This window comes from Gossypium arboreum, chromosome 2, assembly GCF_025698485.1.
Source record: "Gossypium arboreum isolate Shixiya-1 chromosome 2, ASM2569848v2, whole genome shotgun sequence".
Taxonomy (NCBI): domain Eukaryota; kingdom Viridiplantae; phylum Streptophyta; class Magnoliopsida; order Malvales; family Malvaceae; genus Gossypium; species Gossypium arboreum.
Genome location: NC_069071.1, coordinates 333,505 through 353,379, shown reverse-complemented (window position 1 = coordinate 353,379; position 19,875 = coordinate 333,505). Strand labels below are relative to the sequence as shown.

The following is a 19,875-nucleotide window of genomic DNA, read 5'->3' as shown; positions in this document are numbered from 1 at the left end:
TAAATTATTTTAAAAAATATTTTTTCATAAATTGGAATAAAATTAAATGTTTAAATACCAGTTTTGAAAGAAAACCAATGTGAGTAAATATATAATGTAAAGCACAATTCTCTTTTCATCAACTTGCACACCATAATTGTGGAATGCGGACATTAATTCAATAAAAAGCACTTTCCTTGTATCCAAATTTTTTGCTTTCACCCTTGCAATTGGAGAGCTATCAAAACCCCAAATTTTTTTTTTTTTCAAATGAAAAATAAAAATTCACCATATTTAAACACCAAACACACCAAATAAAGCAAAATCCAACATTCCCATGAGGGAAAGAAAGAAAGAAAAAAAAAAGAAAACAATTCATTAAAGCCACGAAAATTTTGTCCTACTAGCTCGAATCCAAAGGTTTTCCTTTTTTTCTTTTTTCTTTTTTTTCCAAATGGTGTTTTCGTTTTCTTCTCGTAAAGTTTCCTCTAATTTCCCAGAAAATCGTATTTCATTTCACAACAAGTCACGAGAAAAAGCATATTTCCTCGCAACAAGTCACGAAAAAAAACGTATTCCGTCGCAACATGTAAAAAGCCAACATCTTCAAGCAAGGCAAAATAATAACCCATGGTGTCAAAATCATTCTCTGCACTATCTTTCCAGGAACTTTTTCAGCAAGCAACGGCAAGTGTAGCTTAAGTTGAATTACTTGCCGGACAAGCCTGAGCACTGACAGCTGTTCCTTCAGTGTTGAGTTGCTGTGACTGATTATTGAAGTCTCCCGACGATGCTCTACCTGACAGTCCACTGGCATTAGTATCTTCTTGGTTACTTGTACCACTCTGGTTTGAGGTTCTCTGCTCCAATGAAATCTTCTGAACACGAGCAGCCAACGTATCCTGACCAGAAATGGTAGGGAACTGAACAGAAGGTGGCATTATCCATCGCATCCAATCGATCCGCTTCCTCACTTTGTCACCCTAAAATGTTAAACGAAAGGTGATCAAACCAGCATGTATGAACAATAAGAGGCATGTATGTCTTGGTGTTTGATAAGACTAGCATTTCATTATTGATAAAAAAAAAAATTGGACATATATCCCCAGATTTTCATTATATAAAGGTACCTGCACTTCCACAACCGTTGACCTCTGCAGAGCATCCGTTATAAGCTGAATATTATCAGTCAAAAGTGAAACCTGAAAAGGAGGAGCCATAGAATATGTTGCCTATCCACAACAAGCTTTTTAAAAAAATGCTTTACGAGAAGCACGAACACGAACGTACTGAACCAATGTTGCCAAGGGTGCAAGTAGCACTCTAGACACTTGTGAACCCTTATATTGCCTGAGGCACAATGTACAAAAAAGCACTTTGCTGAGTGAAGTGTGTGCTATTTTGTATGAGTGTAAAATAAGCTTACCCTTTTTACGTTATGATAATAAACACAAAGATTGATCTAGGAAATCTACAAAAAATGCAAAATCTTCTTTTAATTAAGTTGGTCATGCATGATTTTCTCCTTGTCCTATGTCTGTTGTAGAGTACATAAATATTGAAAGTAGAGAGCTTAGTATTATCCCCAGTTCTTCAATAACAATAATAATTAAAGAGTGAAAAAAAGGAACTTATACCATACCACTTGAACAACAAGCAAATGGAAGTACTACAATGCACCTCATCATAAGTAATACATGCAGATGCATATAAGTTAAATATCTCTAAAAAGGGATAAACTACTTCAACCAGATACCATTGGGGTTGGGGAGTGTGTGTAAATCAGCAGGAGGATATCCATACATACAAATACAAATAATTATATGAACATGCATTCATAGCATGCTAATCTGTTCTATAAATATACAAACAATATGATGGTATGAGAAATAGCAATTTCAGCATTGAGGCATGTAAATAGTTAATGATGGAGACCTAACATGCTATACAACAAAAGGGTTATAAGTCTCAAAATTTAGAAGTACATCCAGAATGCAAGTTGCAGGAACATAGCACCAAGACTTAGACAAAATGATTTAGTCGCTATGTAAATTCATTGGAACTACTTTTTCTTTATGACCACAAGAAAAGTACAACATAATAGAACAAAAACAGCCAAGACCAAAACAAAGATAGAGCCCATGAAAAATAACAGCAATTATAGGAAAAATAATTAACAAACAAACACACGAACACAAAAATGTTAATTAAAATTGTGTAGACAATTCCAGCAAGACAAGTTTCTGTCCATTGGAATTGTCTTGCCAAAAAAAACAATAACCAATAACATTTCTCTTAAATAATTGTCAAGCAAATCCATACCTTAAAGTTTCCAACAGTGTTTTATTAACGAGTAGGAATGCTTATGTTAGAAGTACAAGAACCATCCTTATACTAGCTCAACTAAGTGTGAAAGTGAAGACTGGGTTTCTGGATTCATGGGAATTTCATTTATTTTCTCGGAAATAGAAAAATAGCTTGAAAATCTAGTAGTAGAGTGTTTCTCAAATTTTAATTTCAACAAAGCAAAAATCCAGAGGTTTCAACTGTTTCAACTATTTTACGGTGTATGAACCCCCAAGGAAATATCTCACTCACATCTGTGCTATAGTGAATGCAGGTGCTGGCTTTACTATTCTGGTATCTTTCTTTTCCCCCTCATTCCTTTCTGTTTCAGAAAAAGTTCCTCTCTGACAATCTTAAGTAACGGATTTTACATAGCAATCATCATGTGTTTTCTATTATTACTAAACTAGTGTATTAACGTACATATTTATATTTTTTCTTCTTCCGAAATCTTCAATTAAAATAGGTTTCTTTTTAATGGTGACCACATAAACTTGTCACAATAGAATTAAAGATGAGTCCAGTACGCATAGGTGTTATGAACTTGCATAATGCAAAGCAATCTTCATGAAAATGCTCTAAACATAAGAACTTCACAATCAGACATAAGAAACTAGCTCCAAATTCACAAAAATACTCACCTTTTTGAAGCCGGCTATTAATTTAATAGGAACCCAGCCCTGGTCATCCATGTTTTGCCTCAAGAAGGTATCCTTAATTAGATTTTCATTACTGCAACAACGAAACAGGCAGTTAACAGTGTGAGTGAACTCAAATACCAAGATATGGCCACTGAATTAACTAAGTTGACCTAAGTCACCATGCAAACAATTCATACCTGAAATAATAATCTATCTGATTCACTATTCTAGCATGCAACTGATTGTCAAGAGGCTCTGTGGGTGGGAAAAACAATGGGGGCATCGGTGCAACAAATGGCAAACCTCTAAGTGACTCTGGAGGAGCAGCCGGGACAACATAAAGAGATGTCATATCTGAAAGGAGGTAAAGAGATTAGGAAGGTCACTCATCCTTAACCCAAAAGAGCAACAATAGCGAAAGTACGGCTTACCAGGATACCCCATTGGGGTGCCAAAAGGCCGCATAGGAGTATGTGCAATAAAAGGTAAAGTATTAGGCAATGGAGGTGGTGGCGGATGCCTCATTAACCTAAGAACTCTTGGCTGCATGTGACCATCCCTGTTATTAAACCTTCGACCATTCCACTCATGATTTCCATGATCTTGATTGCGCCTTCCTCCAAAATTCTGATGGTGAGAACCATCTCCTCGTGGATGTGGACCACCATTACGTTGTCTAAATGAATTCCGTGGGTGTGGCTGATCATTACCACTAGTATGAGACTGTGATACAAAACTACTTCTCTGTACGTGATCCCTAGAAGAAGGGCTATTAAGAGGTGATTCAACCACAGGACCTTGAGGCGGTGCCTGTGAGAGACCACCATTAGATGCTGAGTTATTACTATTTCGTTTCATTGACCTCTGTCGTGCAGGAGTGTTATGGTTCGGAGTCGAATTTGAATTTGACTTTGCGCTGTTGCTGACTGGTTTCTGCGAAGCCGATAATGGCGGTGCACTTCCACTCCCCTACAATTAGGTAAACATAGCAAAACCATCAAGAAATGTAACCTCCAAAAACAAATTTATATCATGTACATCTCTGAGCAAGTGAATCTCTAAATACTTCCTATACTCATAGTTTCATACAACGTCCACTATACAGATTCCATCAAATGAAACATAATTCAAGTAAATCATACAGCTAGAACGAAAATTCAAGATTCTTTGCATTTCTGGGCAATTCAGATTTTTAGCATTTAATCTTGCTTATCAAACAGTTAATTTAATCTATTTCAGCTAATCTAACAGTTGGTAATAAATACACTTGAAATGGTAACTATTAAATAGAAATTAATAAAGAAGAGCTTAAATTTCTGGTAAACAAACCTGAGAAACGGGGACAACGGAAGGAGAAGACGATGATCCATCCAATGAAGCTCTGGGTGAATCTGAAGAAGATTTGGGAGGAACCCTAGCTGCTGACGGAGACAAAGCAGGCCACGTGTCGGCCCCCATAACGACCCCAATCTCGGTACCGCCGTTAGAAGGTTTGTTCCAAGCGGTCCTCTTACCAGCATTGCCGTTTGACCCAGCACCCGCATTATCGACACCTCCCTCTCCAAACTCCGCCGCAACATACGGCTCTACCACCGACGCTGACGGTGGAGGCGACGAAGAGGACGAATGCGTTAATGGACTACCCGCAGTCGGGTCGGATTCCCGGCGTAGGACGATTTCAGACCAGGGCGGAGAGCCGTCTGTCGTGGCACGATGTGATTGGTTAGGGCTACTAGCAGAGTGATCAACAGCTGCCACTGCAACGGAGGTATTGAAATTAACCGTATTAATATTTGCAGCCATAAGAAACCCCGCCTCCCAAATTAAAAACAAAATCGTATCCACCCCCCCCCTCCTTTTTCCCTATCGACGAGTTGATCGGCGACGGAGAAAAACACCGGAAAACGGAGAACAAAAATTTGATTAAAAACCAACAAAATAAAATAAAAATTTGAAACAAAATTTGGAGACGGAAATAAGTGAGAAGTTTTAAATTGGAGGTTTCCAACTATTCGGTTTTTTGGCTTTGGGTTGTATTATTCTGAATTACCATATTGCCCTCGATTCAGGGGTTTTTATTGTTGGAACCAAGTAATTTTACTGCTGTAAAAACCTAATTAGGGTTTGTTTGCACTTTGCTTCCCTAATTTGATTCGTTGTAAAATTCTGTTATGTAATTCTTTAATGGTTAAAATATGTTTCAATCCCTAAAATTTTCATACATTTACAATTTAATCATTTTACTTTTATTTTGATCAAATTAGTCCCTCTATTTTTAAATTTAAAATGTAATTCTAATTATTAATACAATTAAAGTTCTTTTGTTTAATTCATTTCATTACAATATTTTCTTTTTACGGGACTATCAAGTGATTTTTTTATTATTTTAAAGCATTATTGATAACTTTAATAGAATAATCTGAACAATATCAACAATTGAACTTGGATTTTAAAATTTAAAAGTAAAGGGATTAAATTTTTAAAAACAAAAAAGTTGAGAAACTAAATTTCAAATATTGAAAAGTGCAAAGAGCATATTTGAACTTTTTTTTAATTCATGTCTCAATGGTCTTTTCTCGATTTGGTACACGAGTTTGACTTTAATATTTAGATCGTATTTGAATTTAGCATCAATATTCAGTTTGGTACATGAGTTTTTTTTTTTTGTTTCAATTTGATACTCTTTTCTTTGACTCATTTAAGTACACGAGTTTGGCTTCAATTTTCAGTTTGGTACTTGAGTTTTTTCTATCCCAATTAAATACCTAAATTCTTTTATTCTAGAGCACACATGTTAAATATTCATTACGCCACATGATGTTGTCTGGTCTAGGTATGAAATCGAAATTTTAGCCAAACCCTAGTACTAAATTGAAACAAAAAAGAAACTTAAGTACTAAACTAAACATTAAAACCAAACTCATGTACCAAATAATATACTAACCCTGTTACATATTCAATACGACGTCATTTTTCCTTTAGTCATAGCTTGCATTCATTTTACTCGTTTTAATATTCTGAACTTGATATTGACTAATATTTTGGTTTGCCATGGTATTTTAGGATAATATACAAAACCTTGCATTATAAAAATTAGTTTTATTAAATAATAAAATACTTGAATATTATATTAGAAAATTAAATAAATAATTGTAACTAAATTTAAGTTTATTATATTAAATATTTAATTTTACTAATTTATAAAAATAAGTTTAGAATTAAACCTGAATAATAATGATAAATTATGTAAAATAAAAAAATACAATGAGCTACATATGATAATAATTAAAACACGAGTACATGAATATGACAATATATATATAAAACGAATTATTTACACATAAAAATTTCATATAAATTCTCAAAAATCGTTGGATGTAATGGCAAGACACGTAATATTTCTAAGGAGTAACACAAGTTTTAATATTGAAGACGATTTTATTGAAAAGAGTAGCTACGAACCTTGAATATGGTTTGTAAAATAGACATGATAAATACCAAAAAAGAATTCATATGATTTATAAATTTAAACATAAAAAATTTAACACGATTTTAAAAATACAAAAATGCATTCTTTTTTTTTTCTTCGTTTATGGTGAATAAAAATTTTTGTTTTTTAAGACATTAAATTATATATAAAAATATTTAAATATATAGAGGGAATGTTAGACTCGCTCTGAGAGAAGTCTTTAAAATGTTGTCTGTTGGATACTGATGGATGACAAATGGTACCATTCATACTCACTAATATCATGTAAAGGTATGGGTTTCAACACTACCAATGTCAAATACTCACATTTCTTTAGTGAGCGAGACGCTCTCACTATATAGACTTCTCTAGAACTCTTTGTAGAATTAGAAGACAAAACTCGAAGATAAAACTAAGCATAAACACCCTAATTGAAAGACTTCCTAAAGCAAGTTGTCTTCCCTTAGCAAAACAATTTGTCACGGTCATCTTAAGTTAATTTTATTTTAATATTGCTATATTTTTTCATTTTCTAATTTCTTGAATTATTTATATATTTATTTACATATTATATATTTTCTTTATTTTCAAATGATATATTTAAATTATTTGGTTATGCACTAATTGATTTAGGATTTATATATTTAAAAAAATTAAACAATTAATTTAAAATATAAGCTTAAAATAGTTAATTTATTCTTTTACTTGGTGATGGAGTAAAAATACTAAGTGTTCACATTCAACTAAAATATATATTTAAAATAATGGGTAAATTTAATTTTAAAATTAACAAAAAATTAATAATTATATATTTTTAAAATTAATTATATATAGTTTATCATTTTTAATATTCAACCAATGCTATTTAAAAAAATAGTTAATGAATAAATTACAACTTAAAATTTCCTACCCGTCAAAGCATTATATGTTATTTTTTATACAATGCCTAAAGCTAACTATAATCTCTCATAACTCTTAAAAAGGAGGATAATTTACTTCAACACACTCGAACCCATGTCCTACTACGCTGACAGCAATATCAGTGTCAATCAAGCCAATACTCAATCGGTTTCTTTAATTATTTTCTTAATTGTATTTAAGGAAAAATTTCAAAGATGTAGCTTTTTCATGGAGGTGGTTGTTGACTTAGCTTTCATGATAATTTTATATATTTAAAAAATGGAAATTTTAGTTTTTTTTATTCCAATAATAAATGCAAAGGTTTCAATTAAATCTGGTGTGATAAATGTGAAAATGAAGAAAGAACATCATATGATGTTGAGATTGGGACCATCAATATATGGAAAAATAACCTATTTTTATCTTAGAGTTATTCTCTATTCTTTTCTTTTTTTCTTTTTAGGATAGAATTATTGACTATTAGTTTGGTTAAATATATGGAAATTGGCCAAAATAGTCTATTTTCATGCTTGTCAAAACATGGTTTTTTTTCTTCTTCAAATTGGGATAAATTAATATTTAGTTTCATGAAGTTTACGATTTTTAATTTGATCCTTGATTTTTCTTTTCATATTATTCACTAAATTTGATAAGTTTTCTCAAATTTGTCATTAAATCTAGATTCTATTCAGATAAGATGATGTGACACTTAAAAATTGTGTTATGTCATCACCTAAAAAATTAAAATATTTTTATAAAAGTTTAAAAACCAAAATTTTAAATATATATATATATATATATATTTTAAAAAATCAAGTGATGATGTGGTATAAACTCAGAGTGTCATGTCACCTTCCCTTATCAAAATTCAAATCATGGATCAAATTGAGAAAACTCGGCAAGTTTCAAGATTAATGTGAAATAAAAAAATTATAAGAACTCAGGTGACAATGCCAAAACTTTTAGAATTTCGAGATCCATTTTAAACTCTCGTAATGTATCGTAAATTGCGTATAAATTCTCTCTAGATTTATCATAACTTTTCCTATCACCTATGAATTTTGTCCAAATTTATTTTATTTGTAACACCACCTAACCCCAAACCATCCCGGAAGAGGGTTATGGAGCATTACCGGAGTTTACAGAATAATTACACACAATTCCATTACTTTCTTATGTTCATGTCAAAACTGTCTTCTCGAGCAACAGTCACTAAAATATTTATATTTGGAGCTACGAAACTCAAAATTAAGTTCCGTTAATTTTCCTTAAAACTAGACTCATATACCTTTCTTTCATAAAATTTTCAAAATTTTTGGTTTAGTCAATTAGTACAGTTTATTTCTAAAAGTTTCCCCTATTTCGCTGTCCAACAGTTCTGACCTCTCTTCACTAAAAATTATTTATCTCATAATTCGGGACTCGGATGATGTTCCTGTTTATTCCTCTTGAAAATAGACTAGATAAGGATTTTAACTATATAAATTAAAACTCATAATTATTTTTGTATAATTTCTAATGATTTTCTAAAATCAGAACAGAGGATCTCTAAGTCATTCAGACTCTGTCTCACAACAATTTAAATATCTCATAACATAAAATCCAATTGCATGCACCGTTTCCTCTATATGAAACTAGACTCATCAGGCTTTAATCTCATATTTTATTCAGCCCTTAATTCAATTTCCACAATTTATGGTGAATTTCAAAATTTACACTACTGCAGTAACCCAAAACTGGCAAGGCAATATTTATTCATTCACCACTATTATTCACTAAATCCATACAATATCATTTCATCATTACATTTACAATTTCAAAATGACACACACATAAGACATCCTAGGTACATGTCATTACCAATAATTAACACACTTTACCTTAATGAATTGGGAATCGAATTGGGATGCTGATTCAACGTTCTATCTTTACTAAACCTGCGCACAGAAACAAACCGTACGCTGAGTATGGTATACTCAGTGGTATTTCTATAATCTGAACACTTGATAATATAACAATTAAACTTAAAATCACAATGATAAATATAACCATTCATTTATTTATTTTATAGATAAGTTTCATTTACTTACCATAAAAATTCTATACAAGTCATATAACAAACACAATAACATATTTGTTCAATTCTTTTCATTTACTTACCGTATAAATTATATACAATATATTCACAATTTACTTGTATTCACACTTTACTTCTTAACAATATACCATTTTAATTCATTCTAACATCAATCATCATCCATTTGAACTTCACTCATTTCATGAACCTTTTGGTTCATGTTTTCAATCTCATATCTCAAATTCAATTCTCAATTCAATTTCTCATTTCATTCTAATAGCTCAATCAATCAAATTCACTCGATTTATCTTTCACTTATTTACCCCTATTAACAAACCCGGACTTTGACGGATACACAGATTCCAACCTAAACACACCAGTACGGCACATTGTGCCTAAAACGGTACATAGTACCTAATTAGAGTACGACACACAAGGTGCCTGAAATACGACACATAAAGTGCCTGATCGATAAAGCCGGCAAATCCCGTACACTTCCAGATCCTATGGCATGCCAATTATATCCGACTCAGCCCGACTAGTTAATAGGGTATTTCATTCACTTTCTCAATTTAATAATTATTTCATCAATATACCATTCTGATAATCACATATATTCACCAATTTTCACAATTCATACAATTTCATTCAATTCAACAATATATTTCAATTATTCACATTAATTCATAATCCAATATAACTCAATTCACTTTTCAATATCAAATATTCAATTATCACAAATCTCATATATTCATATCAATTCCCTCATATTTCCAATCAATATAATTTTTCAATATAACATTCATTCAATATTCAAATTTTTACATAGATCATATATATATATATATATATATATATATATATATATAATTTCAATCAATATAAATTCAATCAAAATGATTTCAATCAAAATAAATTTGATAAATTCATCACATACCAAAATCAATCCATTTCAGTAGTAAAACATCATAATTCTAACACTAACAATTGTCATATGTATATAAATATAACAAATAATGACTGAGTTCGGATTATAGAAATACAAACCGTATTTCCGAGCTTTTCCTCGTCGACTTTGCTATTTCCTTACTTAGCCGAAACTTCTTGAGACAACATTAGCTACGGAATTAAAACAATTCATATTCGTTAATTCACTACTAATTTATATATAATTAATACAATTTTTATTCAATTTCTACTTTAATTTCAATTTAATCTTAACTAAATTCACTTACTTTTTCTATCTCAATCCATACTTCATTTCTATTCAATTTTAACCAAACTTAGACATAATTATCTATTTTCATAATAAAACCATAATTTCAAAATTCTTTCAATTTAGTCCTTAAAGCATAAAACTTATGAATCACTTTACAATTTAATCCTTATTTCATTTCTAACTTGAATTTCTATCAATTTAGCCCTTAATTCATCTTTTTATTCAAAAAGAACAATATCTAAAAATCTAACAACTTTCAAAATTTTCAGTTAAATCAAATAGTATTCATCTCTAGGATTCCATAAACTCAAAATTTACAAGAAAATGGGCTAAATTGCCTTACCAAATTAACTTTGAACCTTGAAACCCCAAATTTTCCTTTTTCTTTTTCTTTCTTTCTTTCTCCCCTGTTTCTTCTCTGTTTCGTTTCCACATTCTGTTTCTTTTCATTCTGTTTCTTTCCTTTATTTCATTTTTATTTACTTTACTTTTAATAATAATATATAATATACTTATATAATAAACAAATATATATGTGTATTACAAGTGTATGTATATCATTTGTACACATATAAATTATTTTTACCACACACTTGTTTTACTTTTATTTATTTTATAATATAATATCAATTTAAATAATAATAACAATAACAATAATAATTAAATATAAAACTATAATAAATAATAATAATTTAATATATATTTTAACACATAAAATCTCAGATTTTTATGTTTATGTTCACTTAGGACAAATGGCATAATTGCCATTTTGGTCCTCTTCATTTTCTTTTAATCTATAATTCAACTTTCATCCTTTATTCAATTTAGTCATTTTCTTAATTACTCTTAATTAAGCTAAATTTACTTAATTAAACTCTAATTAACCACTCGTTTTACTTCAGTAAATATTTTTAATAAATATTTACAAATCCGTTTTCAAAGCGGAGACCGAAAATACATTTGTTTGATATAAAAGAAAATTCGGGTTATTACATTATTTAAATCCGAATATATTTTAATTCCAACTATTATTATACTTACAAATTTTTTTAACATATATACAAGTGGATCAAGAATTAATTAATTTGTTACAAGATTGAATCAAGATTACTATTATTATTTTGATAGATAGAAACAATATTAAGCGATTGCAGAAATAAACAGTGAATTAAAATCTCGTAATATCCTTTTGGATTAATTCCTGCACAGCTTGAGGAGGTTCAAAAAACACCTGTAGACCGGTGAAATTTATACCAACTTACTTGGCCATGAAATCCACAACTGCATTATAATATTTAAGAATATAACAAATACAAATTTTCTAATTACTTTATAACAATTCATGAATGGCCTGTATTTCCATAACAGGATTATCAATAAATTTACTAGTAAAAATTAATTCAACTAAAACAACATTATCTTTATTATTGACACTACAACATATATATATATTATATATATATTCAATTGAGAATCAAATTCCACTTCTAAGGCAAAGGGAAGCACAAAACTAAGTGTGCAATGCATTTTACTTTTATGGATGAAAAACTGAAAATGAAATTAATTTTAATGTGTTGTTTAGCTATTAAATTAATCTCTTTTATACATAGCTTGCTTAATATAACATTTGGTATATGAATTTGATACTTTTTCAATTTAGTACCTTTTTTTTGTCTAAGTTAGTATCTAAATTAGACAATTTTTTTCCTAATTTGGTACCTAATCTTTTTTTGTTCAATTTGGTACTTGTCAAACATTTTACAAATGACTCAATTACTAACAATGTTATTTTTTTATGAAATAGCAAAAATAATCAATGTATGAACGACATGTGATGAGATAATATAATATTTTTATTTTATATGTTTATTTACTTTTAGTTTTATTTAATTATTTATTAATTGAAAATAATTAATTTATTTTAATTTGGGGTTTTAAAATTTTTTTATTTAATATTATTTTTTTATGCATAACTCAATACCTATTTCTTTAACATGAATTTCCTCTAATCTGACAATATTTTTGTAACATAAAAAGAAAATTTAACACCATTAGTGGTTTATGTAACATTTAATAAATTTAGACATCAAATTGAACCTAAAAAAAGCTTATGTACCAAATTAGAAAAAAATGCCAAGTTTTGATGCTAAATTGGGCCAAAAAAGTTTAGATACTAAATTGGGTAAAAAAATTAGATACCAAGATAATAAAAATGTAAAGTTCGAGTACCAAATAATATATTAAGCCTATGTAATTTGTTTTATTTCATTTCAATATTTAAATTATTATTTTTGAATAAAATAAAGAAAATGATAAATCTAATACCAGAAGGGGAAAGTTTAGAAAGAGTGTGAATCCAAAGATATTTTGGAAGGTGGGGAGCTTTCATTTGGAATTTTTTGATTGCTTCATCTTGACAATAACTTTATTTAATATTATTGTAATGGGAAAAGAGCATTGAGTTAGTGCTTAATTAGATTCCATTCCTGGTATTAGACACAATAATTTGATATACAATTGGACATGAGGCATTTGCTTGAACTGCAATTTGTTGTTTATAGAAGAATTTGATGGACACTTTTGGGTTTGAATTTTATAAATAGAGAAAATGTTGTAAGAAAAAAAATTCAAAAAAATTTAAGTCAAATATGACTTTTGGTAGAGGTGTTTCTTTATTGAGATTTGATTTTATAAATGATTTTAAACTCGAGCTTGATTTAATTTATCTGAAAAGATTATATTTATACTTGTTCATAGAGCGGGTTATTCGTTTATGTACGAAGGCCCGTCTGACATTTGAGAAGGTTTGGACAAAAAAATTATGCCCGTTTAAAATATGGGTTGGGTTCGGACTTGAATATTCAAAGTCCGAGCCCTACTTGACCCGTTTTTAAGTTTATAATACTTTATATTATGTTATTTTTATATATTATGTAGTTTAGAACACATTAAAATGATGTTAAGATAACTGTATAAAAAATGTACCAAATATTGAAATAAAAAAATATAATTATTTTTAAAAAATTTTAAAAAATAACATGCACGGGCATAAAATAGGCTTAGGTTAATCTTTTTGGACAAGTTTGGATAAAATTTTCAGCCCAAATCTTGAGCCGAGTCAAGCTTAAATAAACATAAAGTATATTAATATTATGCTTAAACCTAGCCTGAACCCGACGCACGAGCACATTTAGACAAGAAGCACTTGCTTGAACTGCAATTTGTTGTCAATAGCTTTTTCTCGAAACCAACATTTGATGGTTTTGAGTTTAAATTTTATAAATAGAGAAAATGTTGTGAAAAATATTAATTGAGTGATTCGATTAGATTTCAAAATGGTAGAGGTGTTTATCGATCAATATCGATTTTGTAAATGATTTCAAGCTCGAGCTTAACTCAACTTATCTAAAAGATTATATTACTATTTAAAGAAAATTAAAATTTACAATTTTATATTAACATTTTAGATATTTTTAGAATTAAATTTTAAATTTTATTTAATTTAAAATTAAATGAAAGAAATAAAATTATTATCCAAACTCAGCTTAAGTAAAATGAATACATAAAAATCGTTATCCAAACTCAGCTTAAGGTATAGTAATAGAATTAACGGTGAAATATGAAAATTTGATCAATTGACTCGTGTTCAAATCAATTAAATCCAATTTCATTATAAAATATCAACAATTTAAATTTGACTAACCCAAACTTAAATTTATCCGAATAAAAATGGCTTGAACTTTAAAATAAACTAAACTTAAAATAAGTTAAAACACGAAACGAACAAAACCCGACATGATTCAAACATGTAATAGCTTAAACCTCAAATTTGAATAATCTAACTAGATATTGATCTAAATTAAAATAATTCCAAAATTTTAAAACTCGAATCAAATTGATAAGCACTTGGCAATTCTCAATTATTCTCATTTGTTGCTACGTTGAAGAAGTTTCGTGTACTCATTTGCTTCAATGGTGACAAAGATTCAACATTCTATCTACATGAATAAGGCACATGGATAATGCACGGTTAAATTATGCCATAAGTCCACATTTTTCTTGTAAATTTAAAATTTAATCACTGTATTTTTAATTCTAGTTTCAAATTTCAAAATTCATCAAATTTCAAGTTCATGTTAAAATTATTTTATTAAATTCAAATTTATTATAACGTCATTTTTTTAAATTATATTGCAATCAAGTGAGATTTTTATTTTAAAATGTCACGGCAACAAAAGAAACTTACATAGTTAACTATTGGACTTGAATTTTAAAATATAAAAAGTAGAGGGACTAAATTTCTAAAAATAAAAGTCCAATTACGTATGGCATATTTAAACCATAAGGCACTGCTCATAAGTTTAGAAAACCTCATATTATGCTAAAAAAGCTCAACCATTTATAGATAATGCTAAATCTGTCATTTCCCAAGCTCTTGTAAAGACTAGTACTACCAGAATCAGCTAATCAATTAGCAAAGTTTGAACAAATTACATGAAGATCACAAAAGCCTAGGAGAAAAACTGGCATTTGCAACACATATTTGAGTTCAATTTCAATCATAGGATCTTACAATGGTAAAAGCAAGACGGGGCACGGGATGAACTCGGCCAATAGATTTGCATCGACGTGCTTGGAATGAATGGCTTCCATGCTCATTACCACGAGATCCAAATTCAGTTCATCCGCAACTTCACCGATGATAGCAGTAGGCTTGGATCCTTCCCCGAGTCGCTCCAACAACTTGAATTCCTTAAATCCACCTGGTTTGTTTTTTTTTTTCCCCACATCAGTTAGCACAAAGATGCATATACTGTACTTTTGTTTAGTTACCAATCACGGAGGTATATAGGATGATACACAAATAATATAGTTAAACATAGGGTAAGCTACAGTAAGTAGTCACCCAACTATCATTGAATTCTTTTTTGGTCACCCAATTATAAAAAGTTACAAATCGATCACCTAACTATTAGTAAATTTATTTTTTTGGTCACTCAACTATGAAAAGTTACAAAATGGTCATCAACTGTTCAATTTTGTCCTTTTTGATCACCAGTAGACTAATCGGTGTTAGCTTTTAAAATTGACATAATAACAACTTTAACCCTCAACATCTATAAATTATATCAATTTAGTCTTGATTCTAAAAAAAATTAACCCTCAATATTTACACATGATATAGTTTTTTTTTTTTGTTTTTCTTTATGACATTGAAGGTTAATTTTAAAAGAATAAGAAAAGATGAAAATTATTATTTGGGATTTTTGAGTGTTTCCATTTTTTGTACATTTTCAATCAAATTTAGCTAATAAGTTTGCTTTGTTAGCTTTTCAGGTGAAAGGGTCGAAAGAAAATCAAAACTACAAAAAAGACCAAATTACACAATGTGTAAATATTGAGGGCTAAAGCTATTATTATGCCAATCTTAAAAGCTACCACCATTGGCCAAATGGTGATCAAATAAGATAAAATTGAATAATTGGGTGACAAAAAATTTTACTAATAGTTGGGTGACTACTAGTGTAGTTTACCCAATAGTTAACATATTGTCCCAAATGACAACTGATTTTCTATTAACATTTCAGGGAGAAGATCTAGAAAATGACCACAAGACCATTTATGTATAAGCCATCCTAGACATCTATCCTAAGGTTTAAAACTTAAATTATAGTACATGCATATGCATGGTCAATTTAAATTGGCCTTAAGGCAGTGGCTGAAGCATTATGTTGTTTCAACAGCAGTATTAGACACATAAATGTAAGCAAGTATGTTAGGTATTCTGAATTTTCGACAATGATTTTTACCAACATTTAAGACTGCATAGATACACTACATACTTTCAGAGAGATGCCAGCGAACACTTGCCAATTGAGTTTCATGCTCCGGTAATGACTCTTTCTGCTTTTCATCGATAACTGCAAGCAAAGAACATATATAAATTTCTTAGTACTTTAAATAATAAGCAGACAGGTATCGAGAAATGGTTGTGGTTGCTGGAATTCCACCCCAGCTGAATGCACACTCCAGTTCCTAAGAGTAGCTGCAAAAACCAAATAGGCCAAGTCCTAGGTTCAAACATTAAAAGCTATAAATAAGATTTACTTGTTAACATTGTAATTGAGGTTACTGGTGACATTTTCTGGGCTTAGTTCGTATGCTGCCAGGGCCTTCTTCCATGCCTGTTTGGGCACGTTGCTTCCAGATGTCGTCAAATTTGACAATATTACCACTACCACCTCACAGGGTAGGAATTAGTGTGCCAAATGAAAACAGGAAAACCAGCTGAGCCTTTGTTATTTTCATTTTTGTTTCTCTCTTTGTTTTCTCCTGGTTCAATTTAAAGAGGCCCTAGGAATTTTTTAGACAGAAGAGTAACTACAAGTTCAAACCCAGTTTACACAGTACAATATGGGGTAAAAGTACCATGGAGGCCCCTATACTAGAGTCAAGTTAAATCAAAGAGCAAATCAGTCATTTCTGTTAAAATTTCATCCATTTATACTGTTTTAAACATACATGGCTGACGACATAACTAAATAGTGACACATGACGTGCCACATGTATTTCATGCTGTCGTACATGAACCAGTTTTTAATAGTAGAAATGGATAGATTTTTTAACAAAATGGCTAGTTTGCTCTTTGATCTAATGTACAAAGACTAATTTACTCATTATCTAAATCCTAGTACAGGGTACTATTACGTAAAAAATGGTGAAAACCTGAATTTCTAAAGCTCAGATGCTAAATGGTAGGTTGAATCTAACATTGAACTTATTTAAAGACCTATGAATACGACATATTAACAAAATAAACCTCTTAAATTTTAGTAAGACTGTAAGTTCTTTTAACAAGTTAGATACAAGTTGTCCAGTCAGTAGCTATATCACAGGTTTCAAATATGCTTCATATTAGAGCCGACGACTAAGCTAATAGATGCTGATACTTTGAGAACTGAATCAGAATATTTCGAAGTTTTGATACTAATTTAAAATTTACATCATAATAATATCTACATACATACGTACATACCCACAACAGTAATGTCAGCTCCATTCTTCTTTGCCAAAGCAGCAGTAGTTGCAGCAGCCTGCTCAAAACTTTTAAACATTTTTAACCAAAGAATGAGGACCCAAAAGCAAATGAACATTTTTACCCATTTTTTGTTCGAAAGAATTGAAAATCGATGCTCTGAAATTGTGAAGAGTTCAAAAAAGAAAATTGTCTTTAAGAAATTAACCTGTCTAGTTCCTTCAGAAAGATAAGGATTTCTATCAGTTATTGGAAGCAGCAAATGCTTGAAATGAGAAAACGCATCAGCTTCTATATTCACTTCAGATTCTCGAGGCTCAGCTTTTGCTGTTCACTCAAAAAAAATTGAACGAATCAACGATTGTCAGCTTAAAAAAGTAATAAAAAAATGATTCCCATTAAAATTAATCAAAAACAATGATGATAAAAGAAGATACCTTTGTGTCCCACTCTGTTGATTCTGGTTCGAGCTTTAGACAATGTAGGAAAAGGGGAAGAAAAAGATGGGAAAGGTAAGGAAGATGGGGATTCAATGGAACAAAACGAAGGGGGAATTGAAATTTTGGGGTGAATTGAAGTGTCCATCGGAACTGCAAACAAATAATGAGCGAAAGCCATTAGATTCAGTGAGCTGAGAAACAGATATTACAGCACTGAGTTGATGATGATCACGACGATTCGAGAAACTAGAAATAAGCAACTTGAAACTGATATAAATTATCAATACGGTTAGGGTTGATTGCACTAATCATCCTCAAATTATGACTTAAATTTTAAATTAGTCCCCAAATTTTCAATTAGATCATTCTTTCAATTTTTTTATTGAATGGAGATAATTCTTTCAACTTAGGGTAGGTTAGGATCGGGTGCGATGCGTTGTATTTAGTTTACTTATTGTCTCATGTTTTGGTATCGTTACAGTATTTAATTTTACTGTCACTGTTGTTTTTATACTATCTGTAGATAAACGCATTGTCTATCCAAATCCACCCTCAGTATCAAAATGGTTGCTCAAATTTGATGAAATATGATCCCTGTGTGATAGCCTAATTGTCAAGGTGTTAACTGCCTCAGGTGTGACCTGAATTCAAGATGTATTTGTTGTTCGGGCTGTTAAAAATTTCATCATATCAAATTCCATCCCATATATGGACCAGTTTTTAGTAGTACAAAAGGAAGAAATTTTTAACAGAAAAGATCAATTTACTCTTTGATAGGGACTAAATTACCCATTTTTTAATAGAGAGGCAAAATGCAATCTAACTATTAATACAAAGGCCTCCATTGTACTTTTACCATAAAAAATGGTTAGCTTGAAGGTATGAATTGATTTATATTTATTACAATATTTTGAGAATTTAATTAAAACATTTTTAAGTTTGGAAATCAATTTAAAGTTTTGAAGGACCTCTGGATAAAATCTGGATCATAGTTTAAGGACTTTTAATGAAATTAACCCATAACAATAATAATATAAATAAAATTCGGATAAGGAGAGAACAGATAATGATTACATGCGTGCAACGTGGATTAAAATCAGTGAGTTCATTTTAGGCGCTTTCTTAATCACGACCGTTAATCAGTTTACCTCGCAGCGGTTTCGCCCGTTCAAAAATGCAGCGTTTTGACAATCTTGAAAAACTCCAGTGTCGTTGAATAAACATAACCAGGGGCGATATAAGAGGCGGCCACGACGACGATCATGGCGGCAACGGCGGCAGAGACTGCCGATCTTTTACTTTTTTTTTAAGCCACTGCCTTTCATTTTAAGATTTTTTACGTGCATTTTACAGTAAACTGTCTTCACTTCAGTAATTTCTGATGTGCATTCTTACTTTGAATATTATTCGGTTAACAATTTCAATATTTTGTATAGTCAATTGCTGAGAATGGCTTGCCAATTGTAGCTAATAGGTTTTTCTCGTGGTATTCTAGTTATCATGCATATGCCGGTTTAAATTTTGGATTCGATATGGATGGAGTTTGCTTGCTTGTATTGATCTATGTTCATCAATGGAGATCCTACCTTGAAGATAAGCTATTTTTCATCCTTTTCTTGATTTGCATTTTTTATTTTAGAATTATGATAGGCTTAGAGATGCAAGAACAGTTATATTTTGATCTTCGATATGGGCGAAATTGCTTTCTGCATTTTTCACTCTTTGAAGCTCAAATGTGATTTTTTTTTTGTACAGGATGATCGGTATG

At 30.3% G+C, this 19,875-nt stretch overlaps 2 protein-coding genes across 2 annotated transcripts; both read right to left on the bottom strand.

Annotated features, from left to right (window-relative positions):
* Window positions 1-107: 107 nt before the first annotated feature.
* On the bottom strand, window positions 108-5,018 carry LOC108466363 (la-related protein 1C-like). The gene is made up of 6 exons (XM_017766713.2): window positions 4,296-5,018; window positions 3,398-3,935; window positions 3,164-3,320; window positions 2,967-3,057; window positions 1,110-1,181; window positions 108-962 (listed from the first exon to the last, which is right to left on the bottom strand). Exons 1-6 carry the CDS (start codon window positions 4,767-4,769, stop codon window positions 678-680), a joined length of 1,617 nt encoding a protein of 538 aa, XP_017622202.1. The 5' UTR covers window positions 4,770-5,018; the 3' UTR covers window positions 108-677.
* A 9,989-nt stretch (window positions 5,019-15,007) lies between these two features.
* LOC108466167 (uncharacterized) lies at window positions 15,008-18,361 on the bottom strand. The gene is made up of 5 exons (XM_017766527.2): window positions 18,105-18,361; window positions 17,876-17,994; window positions 17,668-17,725; window positions 16,475-16,552; window positions 15,008-15,394 (listed from the first exon to the last, which is right to left on the bottom strand). Exons 1-5 carry the CDS (start codon window positions 18,283-18,285, stop codon window positions 15,201-15,203), a joined length of 630 nt encoding a protein of 209 aa, XP_017622016.1. The 5' UTR covers window positions 18,286-18,361; the 3' UTR covers window positions 15,008-15,200.
* Between the last annotated feature and the right edge of the window lie 1,514 nt (window positions 18,362-19,875).

Coding starts and splice junctions, on each gene's coding strand:
- LOC108466363 (XM_017766713.2), bottom strand. CDS start 4,769: ATGGCTGCAAATATTAATACGGTTAATTTCAATACCTCCGTTGCAGTG. Junction 3,321..3,397: donor CACCCCAATGGGGTATCCTG/GTAAGCCGTACT, acceptor ACCTCCTTTCAG/ATATGACATCTCTTTATGTT. Junction 963..1,109: donor CAACGGTTGTGGAAGTGCAG/GTACCTTTATAT, acceptor TTAACATTTTAG/GGTGACAAAGTGAGGAAGCG.
- LOC108466167 (XM_017766527.2), bottom strand. CDS start 18,285: ATGGCTTTCGCTCATTATTTGTTTGCAGTTCCGATGGACACTTCAATT. Junction 17,995..18,104: donor CAACAGAGTGGGACACAAAG/GTATCTTCTTTT, acceptor TTGAGTGAACAG/CAAAAGCTGAGCCTCGAGAA. Junction 15,395..16,474: donor TCGCTGGCATCTCTCTGAAA/GTATGTAGTGTA, acceptor AAAACAAACCAG/GTGGATTTAAGGAATTCAAG.